General features: G+C 42.3%; 1 protein-coding gene across 7 annotated transcripts in view; it reads right to left on the bottom strand.

The window, feature by feature from the left end:
• Positions 1–26,701, bottom strand: part of CCDC7 (coiled-coil domain containing 7) — a 457,188-nt gene that overhangs the window by 56,805 nt on the left and 373,682 nt on the right. For 6 of the 7 annotated variants that reach the window (XR_008309433.1, XM_053259060.1, XM_053259065.1 and 3 more), the window contains 7 exons: positions 16,910–17,035; positions 16,650–16,769; positions 15,715–15,840; positions 11,803–11,913; positions 9,383–9,490; positions 8,499–8,600; positions 8,190–8,306 (listed from right to left, as the gene is read on the bottom strand). Coding sequence is in view for 6 of the 7 variants with exons in the window: in XM_053259060.1 (XP_053115035.1) it covers positions 8,190–8,306; positions 8,499–8,600; positions 9,383–9,490; positions 11,803–11,913; positions 15,715–15,840; positions 16,650–16,769; positions 16,910–17,035 (810 nt within the window). In the remaining variant the exon portion in view is untranslated. The remainder of the gene's footprint in view (positions 1–8,189; positions 8,307–8,498; positions 8,601–9,382; positions 9,491–11,802; positions 11,914–15,714; positions 15,841–16,649; positions 16,770–16,909; positions 17,036–26,701) is intronic. The other variant, XM_053259062.1, reaches the window with a different exon arrangement.

The raw sequence follows: 26,701 nt of genomic DNA, 5'->3' as shown, positions 1-26,701 counted from the left end.
CTCCAACAAGCTGCTTTGGAACTTAAGCACAAAGCAGGATATGCATTTTTTAAAATAAATAAATAAAGCAAACAAACCATGGTTTGTTGGATCATTTGAATTGGCCAATAACATCCCATGGAGCAAATCTGAGCCATTGAAGAAAGGCTGTAGTAGACAGGGAGATATGGTGCGGAGAGGAAGAGAGATTATCAAGCATATAGAGCCCTCTGAATTGTGCTAATCCTAACTTTCTCCAAGACAGTGTGTTTAGGGGTCAAGGTTGCAAAGTAAAATAAATAACAATTTAATTTAAGATGGAGGTGTAACAAAAGAAGAAACTGCTCTTGGGGAATTATTGCTTTCCTCCCTTAAGCTTTAGGTTATCACCAGCTCCTTATTAGAACAGAAGGAATCTCAACCTGAGTTAACACGCAGTAATTTCTCTGGACTGAGGTCAAGGCTTGTCTTTGGCACAAAAACCCTTGAGACCATACCACTCCACATACCACTAAAATTTAAAAACAGCACTTTATCTTTTCAGAATTTGCAGAAAGAAAGACGCAAAGAACAATCACCCCTGCTAACTTGGCAAAGAGGCACCTTTTAATGTGGTTATTCTCTTTATTTAGCAGGGGAAGAGTAACTGGCCCTATCCACGCCCAGCAGAGTACCTCCAGTGACAGTTGCTAGTGTATATCATGTTTATTTTTAGATTGTGAGCCCTTTGGGGACAGGTTTCCATCTTATTTGTTTATTTGTTTATTATTCCTCTGTGTAAACCACCCTGAGCGATTTTTGAAAGGGTGGTATAGAAATTGAAATAATAATAATAATAATAATAATAATAATAATAATAATACCCCCAGTGAGGCACTACCTTGGCGTGGTTGTGGGGCTTGCGTGCTCTGAGGAAGGTGAGAGCTATGCCAGAGGTCCAACAATACTGGACAGGTCTCACCAGAGCAGCCAGACGAAGAGTGCCTCTCCCATCAACAATATGGTGAGACGTAACTTTAATAAATCTATACCGGATCGGTCGTCGCCTGGGTCAACAAGGATCGCACCAGGTGCTGGAGTCCCTTGATATCTGGTGGCAAGTGGGCTTCGGGACTCAGAAACTTCAGTTGAGCAACCAGGGCTGGAGACTGCAAGGTTACTGGAAGAAACGTCGCTTAACCAGAAAAAATATACGAAAAATGCCAACAAGGAAATAATGATCTGCTATTACAAGTCTAGTCCAACTAGAAGAGGTTATTTAAAAAGAATGTACCAAATTTGGAAAGAGAAGCATCCAGATACAGAAATAACAGAACAAAGGCTAGCAGACCAGAGAAGATTCATAATAAGAAATAAAGTATTCACAGAAGTTGAGCTGGAAGAACTGCAAAGAGCAACACAGGCTCAAGATATGGAAGAAGAATTACCATCAACTGAAGAAGTTGCTTAGGCACGGGTGGAGGAGGTAGAGGATGCCACTGTTGCTGAACTGTTTCAAAATCAAAACCAGGCAACCTCCCCTTTGCCTTCACCTCAAAAACCCAAATGCCGTTTAACAGAAAAGCAACAAGAACTAAAGCAAAAAAATAACTGAGTACATGAACCAAACAACCACCAGGGTTCGACTTCCAGCTCTAAAAACAGTTGTCAAAAAACCAACTTGCTCAGGCATTAAAAGATATAAATGCTGCACTTGCAGAAATAACAACCAATAATTTTCAAGAAACAAACCAACTAATGTACAGTGCAACAACAGTAACGACACAAGAGCTCGGATATAAGATCAATGGACCTGTAAAAAAAGAAAGTAGTACATCACCTAAATGGAAGATTAGATTAGAAAATAAAATCACCAGGCTTAGATCAGATGCTAGTAAATTGAAAGATATGAAAGACAAGACGCTGAAGAATGAAAACATCAAACAGTATCTGATCCAAAAATACCACCTGGATTCAAGGAAAATTAGAGAAGTCCTGGAAATAATAAAGCAGCAAATAACAGCAGTGTCAAAGAAGATTAGCAGATACGAAGCCAGAATCACACAACACAGGCAGAATCTCCAATTCCAGTCGAATCAGAGACGTTTCTACCAAAGCATAGAAGGAGAAACTGCAAGAAACGTAGAAACACCACATAAAGAAGAAACAGTGCAATTCTGGGGAAAAATATGGGACTAACCAATAGATTATAATAAAAAAGCAAGCTGGGTGAAAGAGGTCAAAAAATGTAACCAACAAATGCAAGATCTAATAATAACACCAGAATTAATAAGTGAAAGAGCAAAGAAAATTAAAAATTTGACTGCTCCAGGCGATGATGAACTTCATGGCTTTTGGCTTAAACACCTAACAAGCCTTCATAAACAACTATCAAAACAGTTCAATCACATTTTGCAAGGAGGTGATATTGAACAATGGCTAACAACTGGGAAAACTCATCTCATAATGAAAGACCCAGCAGAAGGTGCAGTTCCAAGTAATTATAGATCGATAACCTGCCTGCCAAACATGTTCAAATTATTAACGGGAATAATAGCAGATGAAGTAATGCAACACTTATTAACTAACAAACAGCTTCCAGTGTAACAGAAAGGAAATTGCCCGAACACCAGAGGCACAAAAGACAAGCTGCTGATTGACAAAATGATTTTTAGAAAATTGCAAGAGAAGAAAAACAAATCTAAGTGTTGCATGGATTGACTACAAGAAAGCCTTTGATTCATTGCCTCACACACGGGTATTAAAATGTTTAGAAACAACTGGTGTCAGCAAAAAAAACAGGTTGCTCACCTGTAACAGATGATCTGGAGGTGATCCGTTGTATTCATAAAGAATGGGTTCTGCGCCTGCGCAGGGACCTCGCAGACCGATTGACTAGCTCCTCATGACGCCTCCAACCGCCCTGCACGTGATCATGCTTACGTTAAATAGGCGGTTGGGGTGTGTCTTCCTCAGTTTCTGTAGACCGCCAGATACAGCTGTGTACACCGACGATCCTTCTCAAAACTTTAATGCCATCACCTTGATACCGTGGGGAGGCTGGGTGGGTATTATGAATACAACGGATCACCTCCAGATCATCTGTTACAGGTGAGCAACCTGTTTATCTGGATAGTGATCCGTTGCATTCATAAAGAATGGGTGATTAGCCAGCTCCCAGCTCCGGCAGCGGGTCATCAAGGCAGCACCCTCTTCAGGACACTTCGACCAAACTCCGCATCCTTCGCTTGCCGAATGTCCAGAGCATAATGCTTCATAAATGGATGACATGTGGTCCATGTGGCCGCCCTACAAATCTCTGGCATTGGCACACCAGCCAAATTCGCGGCCGATGCAACATAAGCTCTCGTTGAATGTGCTCTAATAGAACCCGGGGGTGCCACACCCTGAGCATTATACGCTAGCCGTATAGCCCGCACGATCCACAGTGCAAGCCACTGTCGTGTCACCGACAAGCCCTTTGACTTGCCATGGTAAAGCACAAACAACTTGTTTGTTTTCCTTATTAATCCAGTAGCTTGCAGATAGTGCAACAACAAACGTCGCACATCCAACGTATGCATTTTCACTACCAACTGAGTTTGTGGGCCCAGGAAGAATGTGGGCAACACAATATCCTCATTTATATGAAAATCTGTGACTATTTTGGGCCTGAATCTAGGATCAAGGCGCATCACCACTTTCTGCGGGTAAATTTGGGTATAAGGCCGGTCAGCTCTCATTGCAACCAACTCGCTCACTCTTCGTGCTGACGTCATCGCCACTAAGAATACTGTCTTTAATGTTAGCATGCTCAAGGGTGCAGCTCCCAAAGGTTCAAACGGTGCTTCTGTCAATGCATTCAATACTAACGTCAAGTTCCATTGCTGCACAGGACACCATACAGGTGGGTACATGTTATTCACCCCCTTAAGGAACTTCTTACTCTCGGGATGCGAAAACACGGTCTTCTCATCCCAGCCTCTATGCTGCGCTGATATAGCCGCCAGGTGCACACGGAGTGATGAATTCGCCAAACTGGACATCTTCAAGGTCGTCATATACAGTAGTACCTGCATGATCGACGCCTGTTTAGGGAAAAAACTTTCCTTCCTAGCATAGCTTAGAAATCTCAGCCATTTACTATTGTAATTTCGCCTGGTCGAAAGCTTTCTACTATTAAGCAGGATTCTTTTCATCAACCTAATAGCCACGCCGTTAGTCTCAGCGTGTGTAGTTGAGGGTGTAATATCAGACCCCCTTCTCGGCTTAGCAAGTCCGGGTAGTCGGGGAACTGGTGATACCGGCCCCGAGATAGTTTCAGTAGAAGAGCAAACCAAGGTTGCCTGGGCCACCATGGTGCCACCAGTATCCCCTGTGTCCCGTCTCGGAGAACCTGTGCTAATACCCTGGTGATCAGCGGTTGAGGGGGGAAAAGATAATACGGACCCCCCGTCCAGAGATGCTGGAACACGTCGCCCAGCGAGTCTTTGCCATGTCCTGCACGAGAGCAATAGCTCTGACATTTTCTGTTCATAGCAGTGGCAAACAAATCTATTTGCGGCAGACCCCACTTCTTGAACAACGGCCGAAGGTAACACTCGTTCAACTCCCATTCGTGCTGCTGGTTCAGCTGAAACAACCTGCTCAGCCTGTCTGCCTGAACATTGTCTTCTCCCTTGATATGCAACGCCATGGGGAGTATGGAGTTCGCAATACACCACGTCCACAGCCGCTGGCTTAGATGACACCGTCCCCCCCTATTTGTTCAGATATGCAATGGCGGTTGTGTTGTCGAGGTTCACCTGCACAACTTTCCCTTGCAACTGGGGCCTGAAAGACTTCAACGCCAAGAACACCGCCAAAAGCTCCAGATAATTTATGTGTTTTACTCTTTGCAGTGGAGTCCACTGGCCCTGGACCTGACAATGGCCACAATGCGCTCCCCAACCCCACAGGGAGGCATCCATTGTCACCCAACAGGACGGTGTCCGGGGCCGGAACTTCATTCCTCGAGTCTGCAAACAGCCCTTTCCCATCAAAGGGTAAATACTCAATTTTATCATTCATTTCTGGCTGTAAGTTTGTTGACCTAAGCCAAGCATGGCGCCGCAAAGTAACAGCTGTGGCCATTGCTCGCGACTCTGTCTCAGCCAAATGTTTGTACGTGCTCAATAACTGCCTGGTTACCACAGTAGACTTCTCATAGGTTTGTGCTAGTGCCTTTTGTAAATCACCAGCGTTTAGCCGTGAACTTCATCTTCTTCCACAATTCCATCGTGTCATCCGTGTACCGTGAAAACAATCTAATTATCCGAGGAGCAATCGATCTGAGGTTTAGACGCAATGGCAGTCTAAAAGAAACTGAGGAAGACACGCCCCAACCGCCTATTTAACGTAAGCAGGATCGCGTGCAGAGTGGTTGGAGGCGTCACGAGGAGCTAGTCAATCGGTCCGCGAGGTCCCTGCGCAGGCGCAGAACCCATTCTTTATGAATGCAACGGATCACTATCCAGATCATTCAGGTATTTATAAAAAAAGCAATGAGCATGTGGAGGACACAGTTAACAATCAATGGCAAGACATTTGGACAGGTTAGCATTAGAAGAGGTATTTTCCAAGGGGACTCACTATCCCCTCTTTTGTTTGTAATCGCCATGACCCCACTTTCACAAATACTAAACAAAACAGGCCTCGGATACCAAACATCTAAAACATCAAGTAAAATCAACCATCTGCTGTACATGGACAATCTGAAGTTGTATGGAACGTCCCAGTCAGAAATTGAATCACTGCTAAACCCTGTCCGTATATTCAGTAGCGATATAGCAATGGAGTTTGGACTAGACAAGTGTGCTGCATTAACAAGGAACAGAGGAAAAATAACAAAAACAGAAGGAATAGAATTGCCCAATGGAAGCAACATCAAGAACCTGAAAGAGAAAGAACATTACAAATACTTGGGCATTCTCCAGGCTGATAACATTGCACACACTGAAGTTAAAAGAAAAATTGGAAGTGAATACATCAGGAGAGTTAGAAAAATCCTCAAGTCCAAGCTCTATGGCGGGAACACCATACAAGCCATAAACACCTGGGCTATACCTGTTATCAGATACACTGCAGGAAAAATAGTCTGGACCCAGGCAGAGCTAGACACGCTAGATCGTAAGACCAGGAAAATAATGACCATAAATCATGCTCTGCACCCCCACAGTGATGTAGATAGGCTATACCTCCCTCGCAGCTCAGGTGGAAGAGAAATGCTGCAAGTCTATCAAACAGTAGAGGAGGAGAAAAGAGGCCTTGAAGAATATATCAAGGAGAGTGAGGAAGATGCACTTCAAATGGTCAATAACGAGAAACTATTCAACACCAATGAAACAAAGCAGGCCTACAGGAAAGAACAAGTCAAGAACTGAGCAGAAAAATGGAAAAATAAGCCACTGCATGGTCAATATTTGCACAATATTACCAGAAAATGAGACATCATCAAGACCTGGCAAGGGCTTAAGAATGGCAACTTGAAGAAAGAAACAGAGGGTCTAATATTGGCTGCACAAGAACAGGCACTAAGAACACATGCAATAAGAGCAAAAGTAGAAAAATCAACAACAAATCAAGTGCTGCCTTTGTAAAGAAGCAGATGAAACAGTGGACCACCTAATCAGCTGTTGTCAAAAGATCGCACAGACTGACTACAAACAAAGGCATGACAAGGTAGCAGGGATGATACACTGGAACATCTGCAAAAAATACAAGCTACCTGTAGCCAAAAATGGGTGGGACCATAAAACTGAAAAAGTTGAAGAAAACAAAGATGCAAAAATATGGGACTTCCGACTACAAACAGACAAACATCTGCCACACAATACACCAGATATAACTGTTATATTTTCTTCTTTCGAGAAGAAAGAAAAACAAGTGAAAATAATCGACATAGCAATACCAGGGGATAGCAGAATAGAAGAAAAAGAAATAGAAAAAATCACAAAATACAAAGATCTACAAATTGAAATTGAAAGGCTGTGGCAGAAAAAGCCCAAAATAATCCCAGTGGTAATTGGCGCCCTAGGTGCAATTCCAAAACAACTTGAAGAGCACCTCAACACCATAGGGGCCACAGGAATCACCATCAGCCAATTACAAAAAGCAACTTTACCGGGAACAGCCTATATTCTGCAACAATATCTATAACAGCAGCAACAACATTGATAGTAAAATTCAGCCATCCCAGGTCCTTGGGAAGGACTCGATGTCCGGATAAAACAAACCAGTCAATAACACCTATCCTGTGTAAACAACAATAATAATAATTGTTTACTAACAATTTACTAACAATTGTTTACTAATTGTTTAATATTGTTTAATAAATAAACAATAATAATTGTTCACACAGTCAGAAAGGAGTTATTGACTGGTTTGTTTTATCCAGACATCAAGTCCTTCCCAAGGACCTGGGATGGCTGAATTTTATTATCAATGTTGTTGCTGTTATTATTACAGATATCGTCACAGAATATAGGCTGTTCCCAGTAATGTTGCTTTTTGTAATTGGCTGATGGTGATTTCTGTGGCCCCTATGGTGTTGAGGTGCTCTTCAAGTTGTTTTGGAATTGCACCTAGGGCGCCTTTGGAATTGCACCTTAAAACCACTTCTGGGAAGTTGATGCCCAAAAACAGTTTTAAGTCATTCTGCTGCTGTCCCCTTGCACTACACCATTGGGGCTGCCCTTTAAGTTGTGACCTTTAAGTTGCTGCCCTTTAAGTCGCCCAGTGGGTCCCTAACACTGACACAGGCTTGCCGGTCATGTTGGGCACTGCCTTTAGGGGGACGTAAACTTATCTATAGGACTACAGTCTAATCTAGATAAGAAAAAAAGAAACAAATGGCTGTTACAAATTATGGTCATGTTCCAAACTAATTTAAGCATTTTCAAACTCATTGATTCCAGTACATGCTTAATTCTATCACTGAAATCAACAGGAATTAAACATTCTCAACTTCAGCAAGGTAGTGTCCCACAGTTGAAAACAACTGTAGTTGTCTTGCAGGTTTTTAATTTAGTTATAGTAAACTAGGTAGCAAAGATGAAGAAGAAAAGAAGGCTTATGAGAAGAAGCAGAATTTGAGTGCAAGAATGGATAAAATATCCAATAGAAATTAAATTCATTTTAGCACATGGAACGCCCCAAAACCTAATAATATATTTGCTATTATTTATACTTACGACTAAGTCCGTATTCTTCCAATTCAGCACTTGAAATTGATCGTACATCATGAAGAGGTACTTCCCATCTATCAATCAAATCCTGTCTTTGTTTTCTTAGTTCATGCACTTTTCTCCCTGCAAAAGTGAGTGGATTGAATTAAGTATGGGTATTGTTATAAATATTTTGTTGTCTAGCATAGCAGTTCTGTGTTTGGCCACTAAATAAACATAATGTACTGCACAGATTATTTGCCTAATAAGCTTCTTCAGTATAAATCAGTTTGGATTACAAGTTACAGTATCCACAAGGTCTAACTCTGTACTCACTCATACTGTCCAGTTGAATATCTGAAAGAGCCCCAATTTGTTGTAGTTCATTTAGTTTTGACTCTAATATAGAAAGCTCTATCAAATCAATTCCTTTTCTCCCTAGAAATGTAAGAACAAGTTATAGTCAACAACAGAAAATGGGGTTGGAAGAAGGATATCAGGTGCAGAGTTGGCAAAAGATTGGCAAAGTGATCAAAGTGGTTTTGCCCAAATCAAAGCACTTTGCCTGTCCAAAATCCCTAATTAAATTAGAGTACACTCCAAAGACTGAGACAACCCCCAAACAGCCCCCTCTTGTGCAAAAAGCACTCAAAAACCTGAGTCTTTCCCAGTAAGTTCTCTTTCAAGGATTATTCTTGGCCATTAAGATTAATAGATAAGATATTTCCATATCTTTAAAAAATTGTCAAAATCCTGGCACACAATATTTCCATTTAGTTTTCCACAGATGAGAGCTTAGGATGTTCTTCTCAGAAAATGAAGATTTGATGAAAACCAGACACAACAAAAAAGTTAATTTTTGAAGTATCTCAGATTTAAGACTACTTTTTGTATATTATGAAATAGTAGCTAGAATGCTGGCCTGGACATAGGCAATGCAGGTTCAAATACTCACTCTGGAACAAACTAGAAAACTAGAAAAAACCTTTCCCCTTCGAAAAGGATTTTTTGGGGTAATATTACATACATCTGCATTTTATGTCTAGTTTAGCCCTCTGCTAACTAATTGGGTGACCTTGAGTGTCACTAGTTTTCAGCCTAACCTATCTCTTAGCAAGGGTAAAATGCCACTATGAGAAAGGGCAAATGTAAATGTTATAAAATCCATGCAAATAGATTTTTTAAAAAGACATATACATGGAATTTTATGTCATACTCACCATCAGGTCTTCCCATTACATGTTGTGTTTCTTGCATATCTTCAATAATTGCCTCAAGACTAGCAATCAAAAGTTTTTTTCTCTTAGTTAGCTCCTGCATCTTATGCTCTGCATAACAACAAAAACAAATATTTATATATTTATATTGAAATATACTAATATTTCAACAGAAGTTTCCAAAGAAACTTTTACATAGAGAAATAATAATTTTAAAAGATGGATAAATGATTATGTCCATGTTACTAATTATGTTCTCAGAAATGCTCTCTCTAAAAGTAAACTGGAGGTCAGTAAGTTTATAGAGACCATGAAACTTGGTGTATTGGAAGAAGACTCAACTTAAAACACATCCAAGTAGTGTACTCAAATATTTTGAAAGCACTTGTGCAAACAGCTTTACTACAATCAGTCACAAAATCATTTTATCTAGCAGGTAAGGTATCAATAACAGCCAAATGGCACAGAGTGGCACAGGATTTTATGCCCCAGAAGCAATTGGCAATAGTAAGATCATGTAATACTAGTGGAATTTTAAAAACCATTAACTTTAATTTTTTGTATTAGAAAAACACTTCAAATTATAATACTGAAACAGAACATAATTTAACAGACAGTGAGGTCATTCACACAATCAAAAAACATGTGCTACATGGGTTTAGGAGCTGTGTGAGCTCCTAATTTTCAGTTGTGTGGAAGCAAGGGTGCTTTCCAGACTAGACCCTACAACAGGGTCAGGACATATCTCGGAAGTGTGTTTCCACACTTCCTGCGTCGTGACACTGCAGTCCCTATGGGGACAGCAGGGTGCTGTTCACATCTCCAGTACCTTGTTGCAAATTTAATACTGTAGCTGCAATGTAGAGCAAGAACGTCATACATCCGGCATGAAAAAGTCGCTGTTTTCTCGGGTCGTTAGTTGCTGTGAGACTGCTCCCCCTGTTGTTTACGTTCCAAACGCAACTTGCCCAAACGGAGGCATTTTGCTGCTGTTCCAGCAGCTAGACTGGAAATCGCCAAAGTAAGAGTGATGGTGTGGAAGCAAGGTAGGAGGAAAAGCTACCCAGGTTTTCTTCCTACCTTGCTTCCACACAAACAAAAATTGGGAGCACACACAGCTCCCAAACCTGGGTAGAACACAGGAGAATGATCTCCTTGTGTGTTAGTATTCTATAAACAAAACAATTCACACTACAGCATTGATAAGATCTACATGCACATATCTTGATGATTATTTTACAATACAATAAAACCCTTCACAATCATGCATAAAATTAGGGCCAAACTAGACAGGACTGTAATCACATCAATGGCTCTGGTGTGGTTCTCTGCACTGTAGTCCCAGTCCAGACCATCCCCTTTCATGTGCATTATTTGCCATGAGAAAAAAGTTGCATCGGCTTCAACAGATTTCCCCCCAAGAAGCCACTGGATCAAGATCAGGCACGCCTGTTTATGCTCCTTCAAAGGAGGGGAAAACAAGCATACCAGGATGAATTATGTGATTAAAGTCACATCTAGTTTGACCCTTGGCTCTGTCATTACACCCACAGCAGTAACAAGAATAGGGAGGAGAGGAGAGGAGGAACAAGAACAGACATATGACTGGGTTAAATCAAGTCACAACTTTACTGAATATAGCTTCCATGACTGACTAGCACTTGGGTTGGGCCTTTATTTATGGCGCAGTAGTGGCCCAAAATGCCTGGACTTGGTATGCACAGTACTGCAAGGATGAGTATGTCATTCAGGTAGACTGCCATAAATTTGTCCAACGTATCATGAAACATATTCATGAAGTGATGAAAGATTGCAAAGGCATTACATAGACCAAATGGCATCACTATATATTTGGAATGGCTATGTATCCCAAAAGCAGTTTTCTGTTCATCAAATCTTTGTTGGTATCACCACCTTTGTTAATGGAAACAAAGTTATAAGCCGGTTTGATGTAGCCAGCTGCAGTCTTTCAGTGCTCAAACAACTTGAGAATCAGGGATTGTAAACAGTGGATGGCAGTTTCTTTTTTCAGAGCATTGTCAAAGATCTACTTGTGCTCATTCCCTGCAACACATGGAGTGAGAAAGAAGTTTCACAGCAGGAGGCACACCAACTCCAAGGTGGTTTACAAAATTAAAAACAATGGCTGTCGACCAGACTAATGCTGCACTAGTGCAAACATCTTGCATTATAGCAAAGATGTTGTGCTAGCTAGTTCCATTAAGCCAGGAGCTTACATTCCAGACCAGTGTAGTACCAGTGCAAAAAGGTATGCTTGCACTCACCTTGGAGATGAATCCAGCTGCACTCTAGTTGCCCCCATACCTGTTTCACAGCCCTCAACCCAATGTTTGATGCTATCTTAGCTATAAAATATTACCAAGAAAGGGCAAGAATGCCCCAAAACATAACATTTAACTTACGACTCATACCACCTGACTGAGTAATTTCAAGAGCCTGCAGATGTTTTAGCAATTTCAGATTTGAGTCTAGATCTTTGAAAAACGATATTCTTTTCTTGGATAACTCTTTTTCTACAAAGAGAAACATTTTTTAGTTATTCTCTGAAAAAAGAGTCAAAATATCATTTTCATTACTTTAATTACTTACTGTAACATTATGACTAATTATAAGGTATCAAAGAAATTTACTATAAGCAATCTAAACAGTTGTAACTATTGAAGAAGAAGCTGCAGGACAACACTGTAAAGTATACACCTTAGGGAGCCTAAAGGCCATACAGCATTCAAGAAGGACAACCACAATGATTTAGGCCCGGCTATAACTTTGGTTCTGGAGAAGACTTTTGAGGATACCATGGACAGCAGGAAAACAAACAAATGGATCATAGAACAAATCGATCCAGAATTTTCACTCAAGGCACAAATGACCAGGCCTAAACTATCATACTTCGGACACATTATGTGAAGACGCAGCTCCCTTGAGAAGTCCATAATGCTGGGGAAAGTTGAAGGAAAGAGAAGAAGAGGACGACCAGCAGCAAGGTGGATGGACTCAGCTACAACAGCAATGAATGCACCACTGAGAGACCTTAAAGGCCAAGCTGAAGACAGATCATCCTGGAGATAATCTATGTGGTCGCTAAGAGTCAACACTGACTTGACGGCACTTAATCAATCAATCAATCACCTTCAAAGCACTCTGAGGTCAAATGCGGACTGGGAAAACACTGTTTTTGTTGGTAATGTTTTGGTTGCTCTCTGTTCATGCTCAGAAGCACGAAGAGCTTAAACCAGTCTCTCAGACTATGTTTAAGAGATATCATTGAAAAAACCTAGAGGATGCCTATATAGATGTAAATATCTTCATCCTTTGGATTTTCAATAGGTCTATGTGAGAGAGGGCCAGGTGTCACCTAAATACCTGGAGAACTTCCACTTATGAAAATCATTAGGTTCTAGTCTAAGTGAAAGAGGCAGAATCAAGGTAGTCTGAAGAGGAAGTAAGCCATTTGTTTGGAGTCTGAAATTTGTGGGGAGATCCATTTGGACTCTTTTGAGGGAAACAGATGCCAGTGGCTAGCCATGCTTTTGTCTGGAATTGAGACAAAAGCTACCCCCAGACTCCCCAAGATCCAATCCACAAACATCATCTAAAGGAGGATAAAGTACTTTGTAATGGGAGATAATGATGCATGTTCTATTCATCTTCACAGGGAGCAAGTTAGCAGTTAGGGGGAGAGAGAATAGGATTATATAATATATAGTTTTGTCTTTGCTCAGATGGTAAACAATTAGAAGTCTGTTTCTTACTACTATGTTTTATCTTCTGCCTCGAAGAGCTTGAGAGTTCTACCCACCAAGCTCCTGTGCAGGCACATCACTCAGTATTGCGAATGTACAATGGCTCATGACAAAGATGCTTTGTTTTTGTTATTTTATTGTTAGCCCAGTGGGAAGCTCAGGTGCTGGATCTTTGCCTATACTAAAATTGGGGAAGAAATACCAGGGGATTGCTCCAAGATAATTGAAGACATCATAGGCTTAAGAGAAAGTGGGGTAAATGATCCAATTTAGTGTACTAAAATATAGTAAATGATAGTAAAAAATATACTGGGGCCATTCAAATGACCAGGCAAGCGGGGTGTGGGGGGAGGCGGCACGAAGCTTCCCTTTCCCCCAGACAAGCCATGGAAGCTTGCTGCGCCAGGCAGTGCAGAGCTCTGGAGGCCCGGATGACACATCCCAGCCTCCGAGTATCTCACAATGCACTACGCGCTGAGTGTGGAGCATTGAGGGATTTCCCCGGGAGAGATTGGGGGATTCCCCTCTAGGCACCTGTCTCTGTGTCTCCTCAGGCTAAAAATAGCCTGAGGAGACACACAACCCCAGAGCCTGGTTTAACAGCGCATTGGCACCATTAACTCAGGCTAACAGCCAGGCTAGGTAGTGCTGCCCAGCCAAGATCAGGCCTGATCCCAGCAGTTCTCACATGCAGCCTAACCCAGGCTGGGCTTCCCTAGCCTGGGTTAGGCTGCACATGAGAACAGCCTCACTATCTTTTTAAATAAAATACAGTAAACAATCAAGCATCATTTACTAGCTAAAAGATCCCTTTGATGGCAGCCGCTGGGAAGTTTCAGTGGTGAGGAAATGTGACTGAGAAAAGGGAAAATTATCCTCACTAAGATCAAGTAAATCAAGATGCTGGAATTTTCTAGGTATACAGGAGAACTTTGTTAATTGTGGACGGGGCATCTGTGTTTTCACGTATTCATGTTCAGGTAATTGCCACCCGACTTGTACATCCGTGGGTCGGGGATAGGCGGAAATGGCTTCTGAGATCATACTTCAGGGCTCCCTATTGTTTCAGATGTTGTTTAACATCTACATGAAACCGCTGGGAGAGATCATCAGGAGATTTGGTGCAGGGTGTTATCATTATGCTGATGACATCCAAATCTTTTTCTCCATGTCAACATCATCAGGAGAAGGCATAACCTCCCTAAACGTCTGCCTGGAGGTGGTGATAGGCTGGATGAGATAACAAACTGAGACTGACTCCAGATAAGACGGAGGTACTTATTGTGCAGGGTTGAAATTCAGGAGATGATTTTGAAATGCCAATTCTGGGTGGGGTCACACTTCCCCAAAAGGAACAGGCACTCCTTCTGGGGGTGATTCTGGAGACAAACCCCTTCCTGGTGTCCCAGGTTGAGGCAGTGGCAAGAGGTGCCTTTTATCAGCTTCAGCTGATATGCCAGCTGCATCCATTTCTTGAGATAAATGACCTCAGAACAGTAGTATATCTGCTGGTGACCTCCAGACTTGACTATTGCAATGCACTCTATGTGGGGCTGCCTTTGTATGCAGTCTGGAAACTGCAATTGGTCCAGAACACTGCATCCAGGTTGGTCTCTGGGTCATCTCAGAGAGACCATATCACTCCTATCTTAAAAGATCTACACTGGTTGCCAATATGTTTACAGGCAAAATACAAGGTCTTGGTTATAACCTATAAAGCCCTAAACAGGTTGGGCCCTGGGAATTTAAGAGAACATCTTCTTCGCTATGAACCACACCACCCATTGAGATCATCAGGAGAGGTTCGTCTGCAGTTGCCACCAGCTCATCTGGTGCCTTCTCGGAGACGGGCCTTCTCCACTGCTGCCTCGAGGCTTTGGAACACGCTCCCTGCAGAAATACAAACCTCCCCATCTCTTACAACTTTTAAAAAGGCAGTCAAGACACATTTGTTCACCCAGGCTTTTAATTCAATACTTTTTAAATAGTTTGATGGTTTTTAATAGTTTTAATGTTGATTTAAATTTTAAATAGTTGTAATGTTTTAAGCTTTTTATTTGTTGTTTTTATTGTTTTGTTGTAAACCACCCAAAGACTTGTGTTTTGGATGGTATACAAATATGTTAAATAAATAAAATAAATTTCTGTCCGCCATATTGAGGACAGGAGCCATTTTATGACTCATTTTTGTGGGGGGGAAATGATTTTTCACACACACACAACCCGCCCCCCCCCCCATGATTTTGTTACTTTGGGACAGCATTGCTGGACAGCTGGGGACATATGGACCACAGTAGGGCGCTCCCCCCAACTTCCCCCACCCGTTTTTGTCAGCCCTTTTGCCCCGTTTTCGCCCTTTTGTATCATTATAGCAGGAACCTAACTCCCCAATTCCCATTAGCCTAATGCCCCATTATCTGCAGTTTCACTATCCATGGCCCCCTCTACAGAACAGAACACCTGTGGATTATGGGGCTCTCCTGTACATACCTTTCTATCACATACCCTTAGGTAAAAGACCCATTTTGTGCATTGTGTATTTGATGATCACGTTTTTAATTCTGTACTTACGACTGGGTTTTAATAGTCCCCCTTTGTCTGAAATCTGAGTTTGTATTTCTTGTATGTCTTGCACAATTGCCTCTAAACCTGCAGCCAAAAGCCTTCTTTCTTCAATGAGCTCCTTTACCTTGTTTCCTAAAAAATAATTTGGCTTAAATTGAAATATATTTTACACTGCATTAAACATAAAGACAATTCACATAGAAAGGTTGCTTTTTGCCTTTTGAAATAATCACAGTGAACAATTTTACAGTTTAACAATAATCATACAGTGCTTCCTGAACAGCACTTAGATTCTAGAATAAACATTATATAAATGATCATTTCAATGGGGTCTTGGCCACAAGGATCCTAAAAAGATCCTATCTTTTCCATTCTGGTTTTAGGCATGTCAGCAGAAAGGCATGCCCTGCAGAGAATGAAGGCAAAGCCCTCCCCGCTGCTGAGATCCCATGTGGGGAGTGGGTTTAAGAGTACTACGCCAGGTGCTTTCGGAGCTTGGCCACAGCCCTTGTGCATGCAACATATAGGGAGTCTGATCAAGCTCCAAAAACACCTGCGTAGCACTGCGGTAAGAGTAACGGCACCTTTAAAAAATAATAAAAGCACTGGATGTACCAAATTCCTACATACCTTATAGACGGTTGCTTCCTTTCTCTTCCACCATGACCTTTAATACCAATCAAGACCATTTGCCATACCTGATTATGTCCAGGACCAAGAAATCAATTCTATAGAAGCTGAAAGTTGTTCTTTCACATTATATGTGCTACTACACGAATTTATTTGAATAAACTCCCGAATCAATTTTCTGTGCTTTCAGGACTGTAACTCCCTTCACAGTATTCCAACCTCCAGGTGTTGCATGGTCAAAACAATTTTGAGAATGCTCCATTGGTTTCTATTGGCTACATAGAATTAATATATAAATGATAATACCTTACCATCAATACCATCTGTCTGGGCATCTGGAAGAGATTGTGCTTCTTTTAGGTCTTCCGAATTTAATGCCATATTTTCCAAAATCAATTTTCTTTTTTGAGACAGTTCCTCCAAAATCCTTTCTACAAACAGATATTTTTCACAATTATTTAAAAATTCCTCTCTACTACTTAAGTCCTATGACACAGAGAATGCTATTCAGTGGAGAAAAATGGATTCTGAAACAAAATAATATCTTTCCCAAGTTCCTTTCTGTACTCACCTTTGGATTTTATTAGTCTAGCTTTCTCTGGAGCAAAACCCCATACATCTTCTAAATCTTGTGTAATTGCTTCCAGACCAGCAGTCAAAAGTCTTCTTTGTTCAGCAACCTGTTGCATCTTTTGCACTACAAAAATATTTGAGCAAAAATGAAAATATAGTTATTAGGTAAATGCAAGGTGTTAGGTAAATTAAGGGTAAGCAATGAATTATAAAAGGTTATGTTTGCCTTTTGGAATAAATTCTAGTGTACTCTGTCACCAGAATAACATTCACATTATGATACATTCTACTATGGTCATAGAACCCACTTGTGGAGGATTCCCATGAAATCTTCATTAGACCCCCTGCACCCCATACTCTCAACTAAACATGCACATAGGGCCACACATGCAAGTAGTATGACAGACTGTAGGGGGAATAGGAAAAATGTGGATCTCCCATTGTCAAGAGCTGCTTGGGGTGAGGCTAAGAACTATAGGGTGTCTTCACATGATCATTACCAAGTCAGTGAGCCAGAAACCCAACATTCTTGGCGAGCGCACACTCCTAGCAGGTGTGATGTCTGAAGTCATCCAGGTTCAGAGAATGTCATGTGAAACTTGGAAACCTGGCATAGGAATCAGGTTCTGATATGACAACCGCCAGGAGCACACACTCACTAGGACCCTCTGATTCCTGGCTTACTGACTTGGCAGAGATAGATGAAGGTACGCTGAAGCTGATCTACAACTATCCAGTGTGGAACACTGGTGAACTACAACTGCCTTCCCAAGACATAGAGCTCTCAGGACCTGGACTGTCATCGGACTGTTCCAGACCAGGAAGGGTCATTCTATTGGGCTACAGTTTTGCTTCAATATCAAGGTCTCTTGGTTCTGGTGGTCTATAATTCCTGGTTTGTCTGCTTGGCTTTAACCCCAGGCTCTAGCTCTGATTTTCAACTCATTTACTAGGGGTGTGCATGAAACACATTTTGTGTTCTGTCCCAAGCTCAGAACGGAACATAAAATGTGCAAAACATTCCATTGGAACAATCGGGCAAGCCAGTTCACCGGGGTTTATCAGAATAATATCAGAATGCATCGGAATGGTTTGACCCCATTCTGAGCACCATTATGGATTCCAAAATGGCACTTGGAATGGGGTTGGAACATTCCTTTTCATGATGGGTCATTCCCTTCTGAGCATGGAACAGGCCCTCTTTTTTAGGGCTGTTCAATTCCGAGCTTGGAATGTTAGAAATGGCCCATTTTGAAGTGAAAGATTCCAACCTTGGAACATTCTGCACACCCACATCATTTACTGATCCTGGTTCCTGGTTTGTTCTATGCACTCCCGGTTCCTTGCTCAATCTTCCCAGTCTCAGCTTTGGACTTTGAATGATCCTGTGGTAACTGCCTACAACCCAGTCCCAACATCCATATCTTCATCTAGTCCTCTCTTTCACCTTGATACAAGTGACTCATGTCTAGAGAATAATTTTCACTGAAAGGAGGAGGGTTGGATGGAGATATGAGAGGTGCATATAGGGCCAAATTTGGAAGCTTTTTTTGTCATCTTCTTGCCATGAAGGTTGCTCGCCTGATACAATTGGTGTAGGTAGGGCACCTTGAAATCTACAAGTAACTAACATATAGCCAAAAAGCAAAGTCTTTACTGGCAGTGGGAAGACTCTGTGTGATAATTCAGACTATAAAGACAACATCACTGCTCAGGCCTAGAGTCTGGCATAATATGAAGGCATTATGGTAAGTTATAAGGTTCGGGACATTAAAACCAGGAAGCAAATCCATGCTAAAGAGAAGAATGATAATTAAACTCATACATTTGTGAAATGTGATTGTAGAAAAGAGATTAGTAAACCCCTAAGAACATGAATTAGGCAAAGGAGGATACTTATTTTGATCATGTTAATCTTCCCACAAAAAACGGACATATATCTTTTCATCTTTCCATGATCAATGAATCAATCATCTTTATTACAGTCTAGGACTAGCATAAGATAGAGCAGTAGAGCATGATTCAAAATAATAAGAACAATTTATGGATCCATGAAACTATATTACTTTAAAGTTACCACTCAAATAATATAAAGCTATATCCTTTAAAAAAATACTATACGATAATGCTGCTATTCTTTTTTTTTAAAGGGGGTAACTAAGAGATTATTAAACAGCTGTATTTAAAAAACTATGAACATATAAAATGCAAAATATATAAAATGCAAAAAGCTGTGGCTAAAACAGGGGGTAGCAATCTGGCCCTTGCTTACCCTAAAGAGTTAACCGGAAGTGAACCCTGTCCTGTCTGTCAGGCAATGACTTCTAGGGATCAGCCACTCAGCACACGGAAGTGTTCTTTGTTCTCGGTTGGAGAACCAGGCAGGGGAACACAGTTGGAGCCAGGCAGGGGAAGCAACAGGTTGGCTGGCCAAGCCATGGCAGCAGCCAGGAACTCTGCAGGGGCCTGAAGTCTCTACCATGGTTTTGGTGAGTTCAGGGAAGAAGCCAGGGCTTGGCTTCGTAGCTGGTGTCAGATTTCTTTATTTTAGTGCTTTGCAAGTCCTTACCGTTGATCTATTGTGTATTTTGTTACGTAACCTTCTCAGAAACCCTAGCCTGAGCCCTTTTATCCACCCAGGGCTCTGTAGAAGACTATGTACCCTATAAAGGTGCTTTTAAAGGTTCCTGGCAACTGGGGGTGCTTTTTGAATTATCTTTGTAACCAAGATTTTAAAGTGTACCACTCCAACTATCACCTGGAATGCTCTTTTTGGAAGTAATCTTGTAAAGTACTGAGTGTCTGCTGTTACCTGTAACTGAAGTTGAGAGAGAGAGAGCCTCAAACTGAAGCAGTCTGTAGAATTTTGAATAAAAGTTATTTTTCTTTTTTGTCCTTTACAATTTTAACCAGCCTTTTTGAGTGGATTTTCAACTCAGGAATGTGGAGGCTGGAATGGGGTCTTATTCTGGTACAAACATGCCTCAGGTTTGATTGCTCAGCAGCACACTACCAAGTTTTTCTCCTCACGTGTAGGCTACACATGGTAGGTTTTTGTATTTTTCCATTTGTTTAAAAAAAAGGGGGGGGGGAGTTTTCCTGGAATTTCGCCCATACCAGGGAGGGATTAAACTCTGTAAAAAAAAGTGGGCATGGTGGCAGTGGTTACCAGAGGGACAGCCTTTGTTGGGCAAACATGGAGGGAATGAAGCAGCATTTTTCTTTTCCCCATGTGGGCTTACTTTGAGCCAAAGGCTAGGCTTAAATCCACCATTTGCTAGAGTCTCTATGTGTTACATGGGGTATATAAAACAAGGCATCTAAATAGGAAGACTAAACAAGTCAGCAGTTTAAAACTATGCAGAGCTAATGCAAAGTAATGGCCTGGTAGTCACAACCCGGCAGATCCCACACTCTGCCATGCAGAACTTGGCAGTGTTAAACGTGAAGGCCAGGTCTTCATCTGAGAGAAGCAACGGGGTGTAGACATGGTTTGGGGGGCCCAGGGTACTTGTGAAGTAGCAGAAATATAAGCTTGGCCCGAATGTCTCTGTAAAAGGGGCAAAAGAGGAGTATATCTTCTGTGGTTTCTACCTCCCCCGTATCACAAGGACAAAGTTTCTCTGCAACTGGGATCCTTCTGTATTTGCCTTCCAATACAGTGGAGGGAAGGGCATGACAACAGGCGAGGGTAAAAGCTCTTCTGTGGTTTGAGATTTCTAGTTGTGACAGGTACACAACAAAGGAGGCAGAGTATGTGTGCCTTTCTGAGGACAGGAAGATTGGAACCCTGCCTAGGTCAGCCTGGTGCTCAATGTCCATTATCCTCTGTTTGATGACTGTTTTTGCTTGGTCATGGTTCATAGCAAATGGGGGGAGCCCAGGAGTGACAATTTAGTCCACACAGCGCTTTTCCAGGAAGATTGAAAATTGTCCTGTAGGGTTGGAGGGGCCAGGCCCCGAGGGTTGAGGGATAATTTAAGCCAGAGGTTAAGAATGGACAACTACACTCTGGCCTCAACCTTTATCATGCACATTTCCAAGCATAGGGCAGCATTTGAGACACAGCAAGGCACCTGGAGGGCCATTCTTAGAAATTTGGATTGCACCAACTCCAAGGGGGCAAGATTGGTGGGAGGTCCCAATTGGGCACCATAGAGGAGTTTTGCCATCTTGGCCTCAAATAGTTTGAGCGCTGCGGGTATGTATCGGCCCCCTCTAGACCATAGGAATTTTTAAATAGTGGTGGAGCTCCTCTGAGCAGTGAGGGTGACATGGTCACAGTGGGCCTTTCTTGAGCCAGAGGCATGTAGGACCACTCCCAGATATTTGAAACTAGCAACCTGTTTAACCTGTTTGACCTTGTGGCCACTTATACTCCAGGGTCAGGTCTTGGGTCTCCTGGCAAAAGCCATAACTTTAGGGGTTTTTTATAGTTGATTTCTAGTTGACCATTCTTGCAATACTGGGCTAGAGCTGCCAGCGCTCTTTTGAGACCTACAGGAGGTCCTAGAGAGGATGGCTGCAGGAGGGAGGAAATGCTTCTATCTGCCAGCTTGGGAGGGTAAAATCTGGGCTTCTAAGGGGTCTCACCATGTCATTAATATAAAACTTGAAAAGGAATTTGGGCCAGGATGCAACCTTGTTTAACTCCCTTCTGTGTCGGGACAGGGTTTGTGAGGTGGAATTGTGGCTTGCACCTTACCTTGAGGGTCATGTCTGCATGAAGATCAGATAGAGCAGGATTAGACAGAGCAGAAGTTGATTGATTAAGGAGGCTTCCAACCTCCCATAGCCAGACTCGGTAGATGGAATCAAATGCAGCCTTAAGATCAATGAGGACAGGACAAAGCGATGCTGAGTTGCTGGAAGAATATTTTTCAATGAGGTGCTGAAGCACCAGGCATTGATTGGTTGTGGATCTACCCTCCCTAAAGCCAACTTGCTCCTCTGCAAACAGATTTTCTTTTATTGATAGTGGATTGGATTGGAAGATGAACAATGATAGTGGATTCTTAGTTCATTCATCATTTTGCACCAAAGATGATGAATGACCAGAGAATCCTCTATCAACAAAATAATGGATTTTTAACAACATAACCCAGTACCCCATGGGCTTGTGGTTTTGAGGGATGGTTGGCACCCCATGTGCACTACACCACAACCTGCTCTGGGCCACCCTAGTGCCCCCCAAGTGGAGTTATGGAGCTGGTGAAATCACCATTATTGCCTTTGGAGAAAAGCTTAAAGATGTATAAACTTCCATTTAAAAAACAAAACAAAACAAAACCCTTTGCCAAATTTCTTTGAAATTTGGGTGGCAGCTTCCTTCCACCCATTGGGAACTACCACCCACCACAACCCACTCTGGGCCACCCTGGTGCCCCCCACACGGAGTTATGGGGCTGCTGAAATCCCCATTATTCCCTATGCAGAAAAGCTTAAAAATGCACAAACTCCCCCACCCCCACCCCCAAAATTAAAAATCACCCCTTTGCCCAATTTCTTTGAAATTTGGGTGGTAGCTTCCACCCATTGGGCATGACCACCCAACCCACTTTGGCCACAAAATGAAGGTTCAAATCTCTAAATTTGGGTGTGTGTGTGTGTCTGCATCTGGTTGATTTGTTTTGTACCCAAATCTGGGAATTTAGCACAGGTCAATTTGTTCTGTCTACAAATCACCCGAATCAGCTAGATTCAAGTACAAATCATTTTGTACCTGAATCAATTACACATCCCTACAGATAAATAAGTAAATTATCCTGAATGGTCCTCTATGAAAGAGCCATTCAGTATATGGAGTTTGAGCCTGGCAGTTGATTTTGCTAGACATAGGCCCACATAATTTGATCTCTGGTCCTTAGAGATGCAGGTGAGGTGGGGGTGCTCGGACTCCAAGCAGGGAGGTAGAAGCTGGTGTCTGGAAAATAAAGTGTAGTCATCAGGCTCCAGCCTAGCATTGAAGTCACCCCACAACACCACCAGTGCATCAGGATTGGCCAGCATAAGGTCATCTGTATAATCTTAAATCTCAGTCCGTGCCGAGCTGATTTTGGGTTTTCAGTGCTATGGTGGAAGGCATGTATTGACTATCAGCAGTGAGTTGAGCCCCAGGTGAATTAGAATAGCCATAGCAGTTTGTTTAAGTGGGGTGAGGAGTGTTTCCATGGGTTCAAGGCCTTGGGTGGGGCTGTACCGCTGGGCCTCTTGCTGAGGAGATGTAGCGGGTATGTGTGTGTGTGCTGCATGGCTCAGGCCTTCATTCTCGTTGAATACCAAAGGGCTTGTGTGAATCGGTTCTTCCATCATAGAAGTCATCAGCCCTAGAGTCAAATAAGGGGGCACCGTGGGAAGGATTCGGGAGACTCAAGTCGTGGACAATTTATCTGGGGCGAGGAGAGCAGTAACATTGTTGAAGTGTGGGTCAGAAGCAAGGAGCACTCCGGGGCACATATCTTGTGGAGCAGGAGCCCTGGAATCTAGGCCGCTTCCAGGGGAGGCAGGGGGGAAGCCTGAGAGACAGAGCTCTAGGGTTATCTCTTGCACTGTCGCTTTCGGTTTCTGAATAAAAGTCTGATGGGTGCACTTTCAGGGAGTTACCTCCATCAGGTTGGTCTGGCTGCACATGTCTGAAGCATGGCCTCATCTTTCCATGTCTAGAGCTGTTTGTTATACAATTTTGTCTAGCTTATCTATTCATTACTGTATATCCCACCTTATCCAAATTAATATCAGGCTGGCTCACAAGATTAAAAATAAAATATATCACAATTAAAAACAAAAAACAACTTACAGTAATAAAACACAAAATCTAAGACAAAACCAAAAGTCACAGCCAACTAAAATCATTGCAAGGGGAATTGCCAGGCAGGTTCATATGGAAGCAGGCAGTTCTTCGGATTCCCTGGTCTTAAGCCATTTAGGGCCTCAAAGATAAAAAACTTGAATCAGGCCCAGTAACAAACAGGTAGACCATGCAACTCTTTCAGCACTGGCATGATGTGACTACATTGGTTAGTCCCTGTCAAAAGCCTGGCCACTAAATTTTAAATCAGTTGCAATCTCTGTACACTCTTCAAGGGTAGGTCCATGTAAAATATATTACAACAAAACCATTAAAACTATACCTGGAGAGAGATTCGCTGTGACCATATAATCTCTCTCCAGGTATAGTTTTAATGGTTTTTAATGAGTTTTATGTGTTATATGTTTAATGGATTTTAATGAGTTAATAGTTTAAATATTTTATTTTTAACTGAGCCATTTTGGGATGAGAAGTATATAAATTAAATGAGATAAATACTAGTCAAAGTTGTACAAAAGTGACATTTGCTACAGATGCCTCTTGAACATAAAGTAGAAAACCGGAATCAAGCCGTACCCCCAAAGTGCAAACCTGTTCCTTAAGGAGGGTGACCCTTATCTGGAACAGGTTAAATATCGCTATCCCAAACTCATAGACCATTCACAAGCTATACTTCTATCTTGTCTGGATTGAGCTTCAATTAATTAACCATCTACATGCAACTCCCATTCAGGTGCTCCTGAAAGATATTCTTGTCAATGATACTGAAAGCTGCTAAAAGCTCCAGGAGAACAGACAAGGACACAGTTATTATCACTCTTGTAGTGTAGATCATCCACCAGGATGACCAAGGCAGTTCCTTTACCCAAACCATCCTGACGTCAGATTGAAATGATTTGGGGCCTGGAGCGGAACAAGCAACATTATCTCAAGTATCCTGCCCAGAAAAGGGAGGCTTGTCACTTGCTTATGGTTATTAAAACCACATAGTTCGAACATAGTCCATCAAACCCTCCTGGCTAGATTTTATCAGCTTCCAGGACACTGGGCCAGGAAACATGTGGATGGCTGGAGTTTGCAGGCACTCTGTGCATACCCTTGGGGTGAAATAACTGAAATCCATTAAAAAATGGATCAGTGCACTCTAGATGTCCGCCTCTGCGTTGCATCCAATCTGAAATTTAAATCAGTGTGCATGTGAAAATTTTCATCTGAAAAATGCTTAGCAAAAAAGATCACAGTGCTATTCTGAGGGTTCAACACTCACTTTATGAGAGGCAACTGAAAAAAACAGACACCACTGAAGAAAGTTCTGCTAGACAGTATTGTGCAGATTAGGGGTCTGTGAGCTGGTTCAAGGTTGAGCCAGCTCGGTTCAAAGGTTCGACCTCGAATCAAACCAAACCATCCAGTTCAGACCAGCTAAAAGCCCTACCAGCAAAAGGGAAACTGGTGAGGATTCCCCTTTACCAGTAAAGGGGCAGTGGGGGGCTTCTCTAAGTTTAGAGGGGAGTAAAGAGAAGTACTTACAAGTTGTGCCAGCAGTCCCAGTGGCAACCACAGGGTCCCCAATCCCTGCCAGTCCCCACCCCCACCCCGCCTCAAATGTCCTGGGCTGGTGGCAGCCCATTTGTGCAGGTGTGGAGGCCATTTTTGTGACCCCCACACATGCGCACAGGTTATTTGTCTGATCACACAAAAGCGTGGTCATGAAAATGGCTTGTGTGCATAAGCGGAGGTCACAAAAATAGACTCCACACCTTCGGAGAGGCCTGAAAAGGGCCAGTAAAGGCCCAAAATGGTTCACTGCTGGCCCAGGAAACTTGGGTGGATGCCAGCAGGGGTCGTGGGAGCTGCTGCCTGCCCCCACAGCCATCGGCGCAACTTGTAAGAACTTCTCTTTATTCCCCTCTATACTTAGGGAAGCCCCCCACCCTGTACTGGTAAAGGGGAATCCTCACGAGATTCCCCTTTGCTGGTAGAGCTTTGAGATGGTTTTTAAATATCTTCTATTTACTAAGAATACATACACTATAAAACCTGTTTATTATAAGGTACTTCATTAGAAACAATCATCTTGGTTAGGAAATAAGTTGTAAAGTGAATAGTGTAATAGTGGGGCTAGAAAACCATGGAAATATAGGACAAAACATTCCATCATTGGTATGTAAACTGTAAAAATCAAAGTTCAAGAAATACTTTTTTTTCGAGAATTACGTTTAATGTGAAAGAAGTCCCTCTACTTTCTTTCTTTCATAACCAAAACTCATGTTCAGGGTTCTTCCTCAATCTATCATTAGCCACAAAAAGGCACATTTAATATTACCTGCCTAATATACAATCTAACACTATATAGAGTTGGATTCCACAGCTATTGCAGAGTCTACTGTGGAGGTGTCCACATCTCTTATGGGATTAGATTGGATCATTGTCAGTTTGTGACTCCTGAGGAAGTGCACAAACTGCTTCAGACTGTGCACCCGACAACCTGTTCTCTTGACCCTTGTCATAGGAACATAGGAAGCTGTCATATACTGAGTCAGACCATTGGTCCATCTAGCTCAGTACTGTCTGCCCAGAGTGGCAGCGGCTTCTCCATTGCAGGCAGGAGTCTCTCTCAGCCCTATCTTGGAGATGCTGCCAAGGAGTGAACATGGAACCTTCTGCTCTTCCCAGAGCAGCTCCATCCCCTGAGGGGAATATCCTTACAGTACTCACACTTCTAGTTTCCCATTCATATGCAACCAGGGTGGACACTGCTTAGCTAAGGGGACAAATCATGCTTGCTACCACAAGACCAGCTCTCCTCCTGAGGAAACTTAGCAGTCATGGGATAAGGGGACAAGTACATGTGTGGATAGCTAACTGGTTGAAAGACAGGAAACCAAGGGTAAGTATAAATGGAGAGTTTTCACAATGGAGGGAAGCAAGAAGTGGGGTCCCCCAGGGATCTGTACTGGGACCAGTGCTTTTTAATTTATT

The sequence above is a fragment of the Hemicordylus capensis genome, chromosome 6 (assembly GCF_027244095.1).
Source record: "Hemicordylus capensis ecotype Gifberg chromosome 6, rHemCap1.1.pri, whole genome shotgun sequence".
NCBI lineage: Eukaryota > Metazoa > Chordata > Lepidosauria > Squamata > Cordylidae > Hemicordylus > Hemicordylus capensis.
The sequence above is the reverse complement of the archived record's forward strand: the minus strand, read 5'-3'. Positions and strand labels throughout refer to the sequence as shown.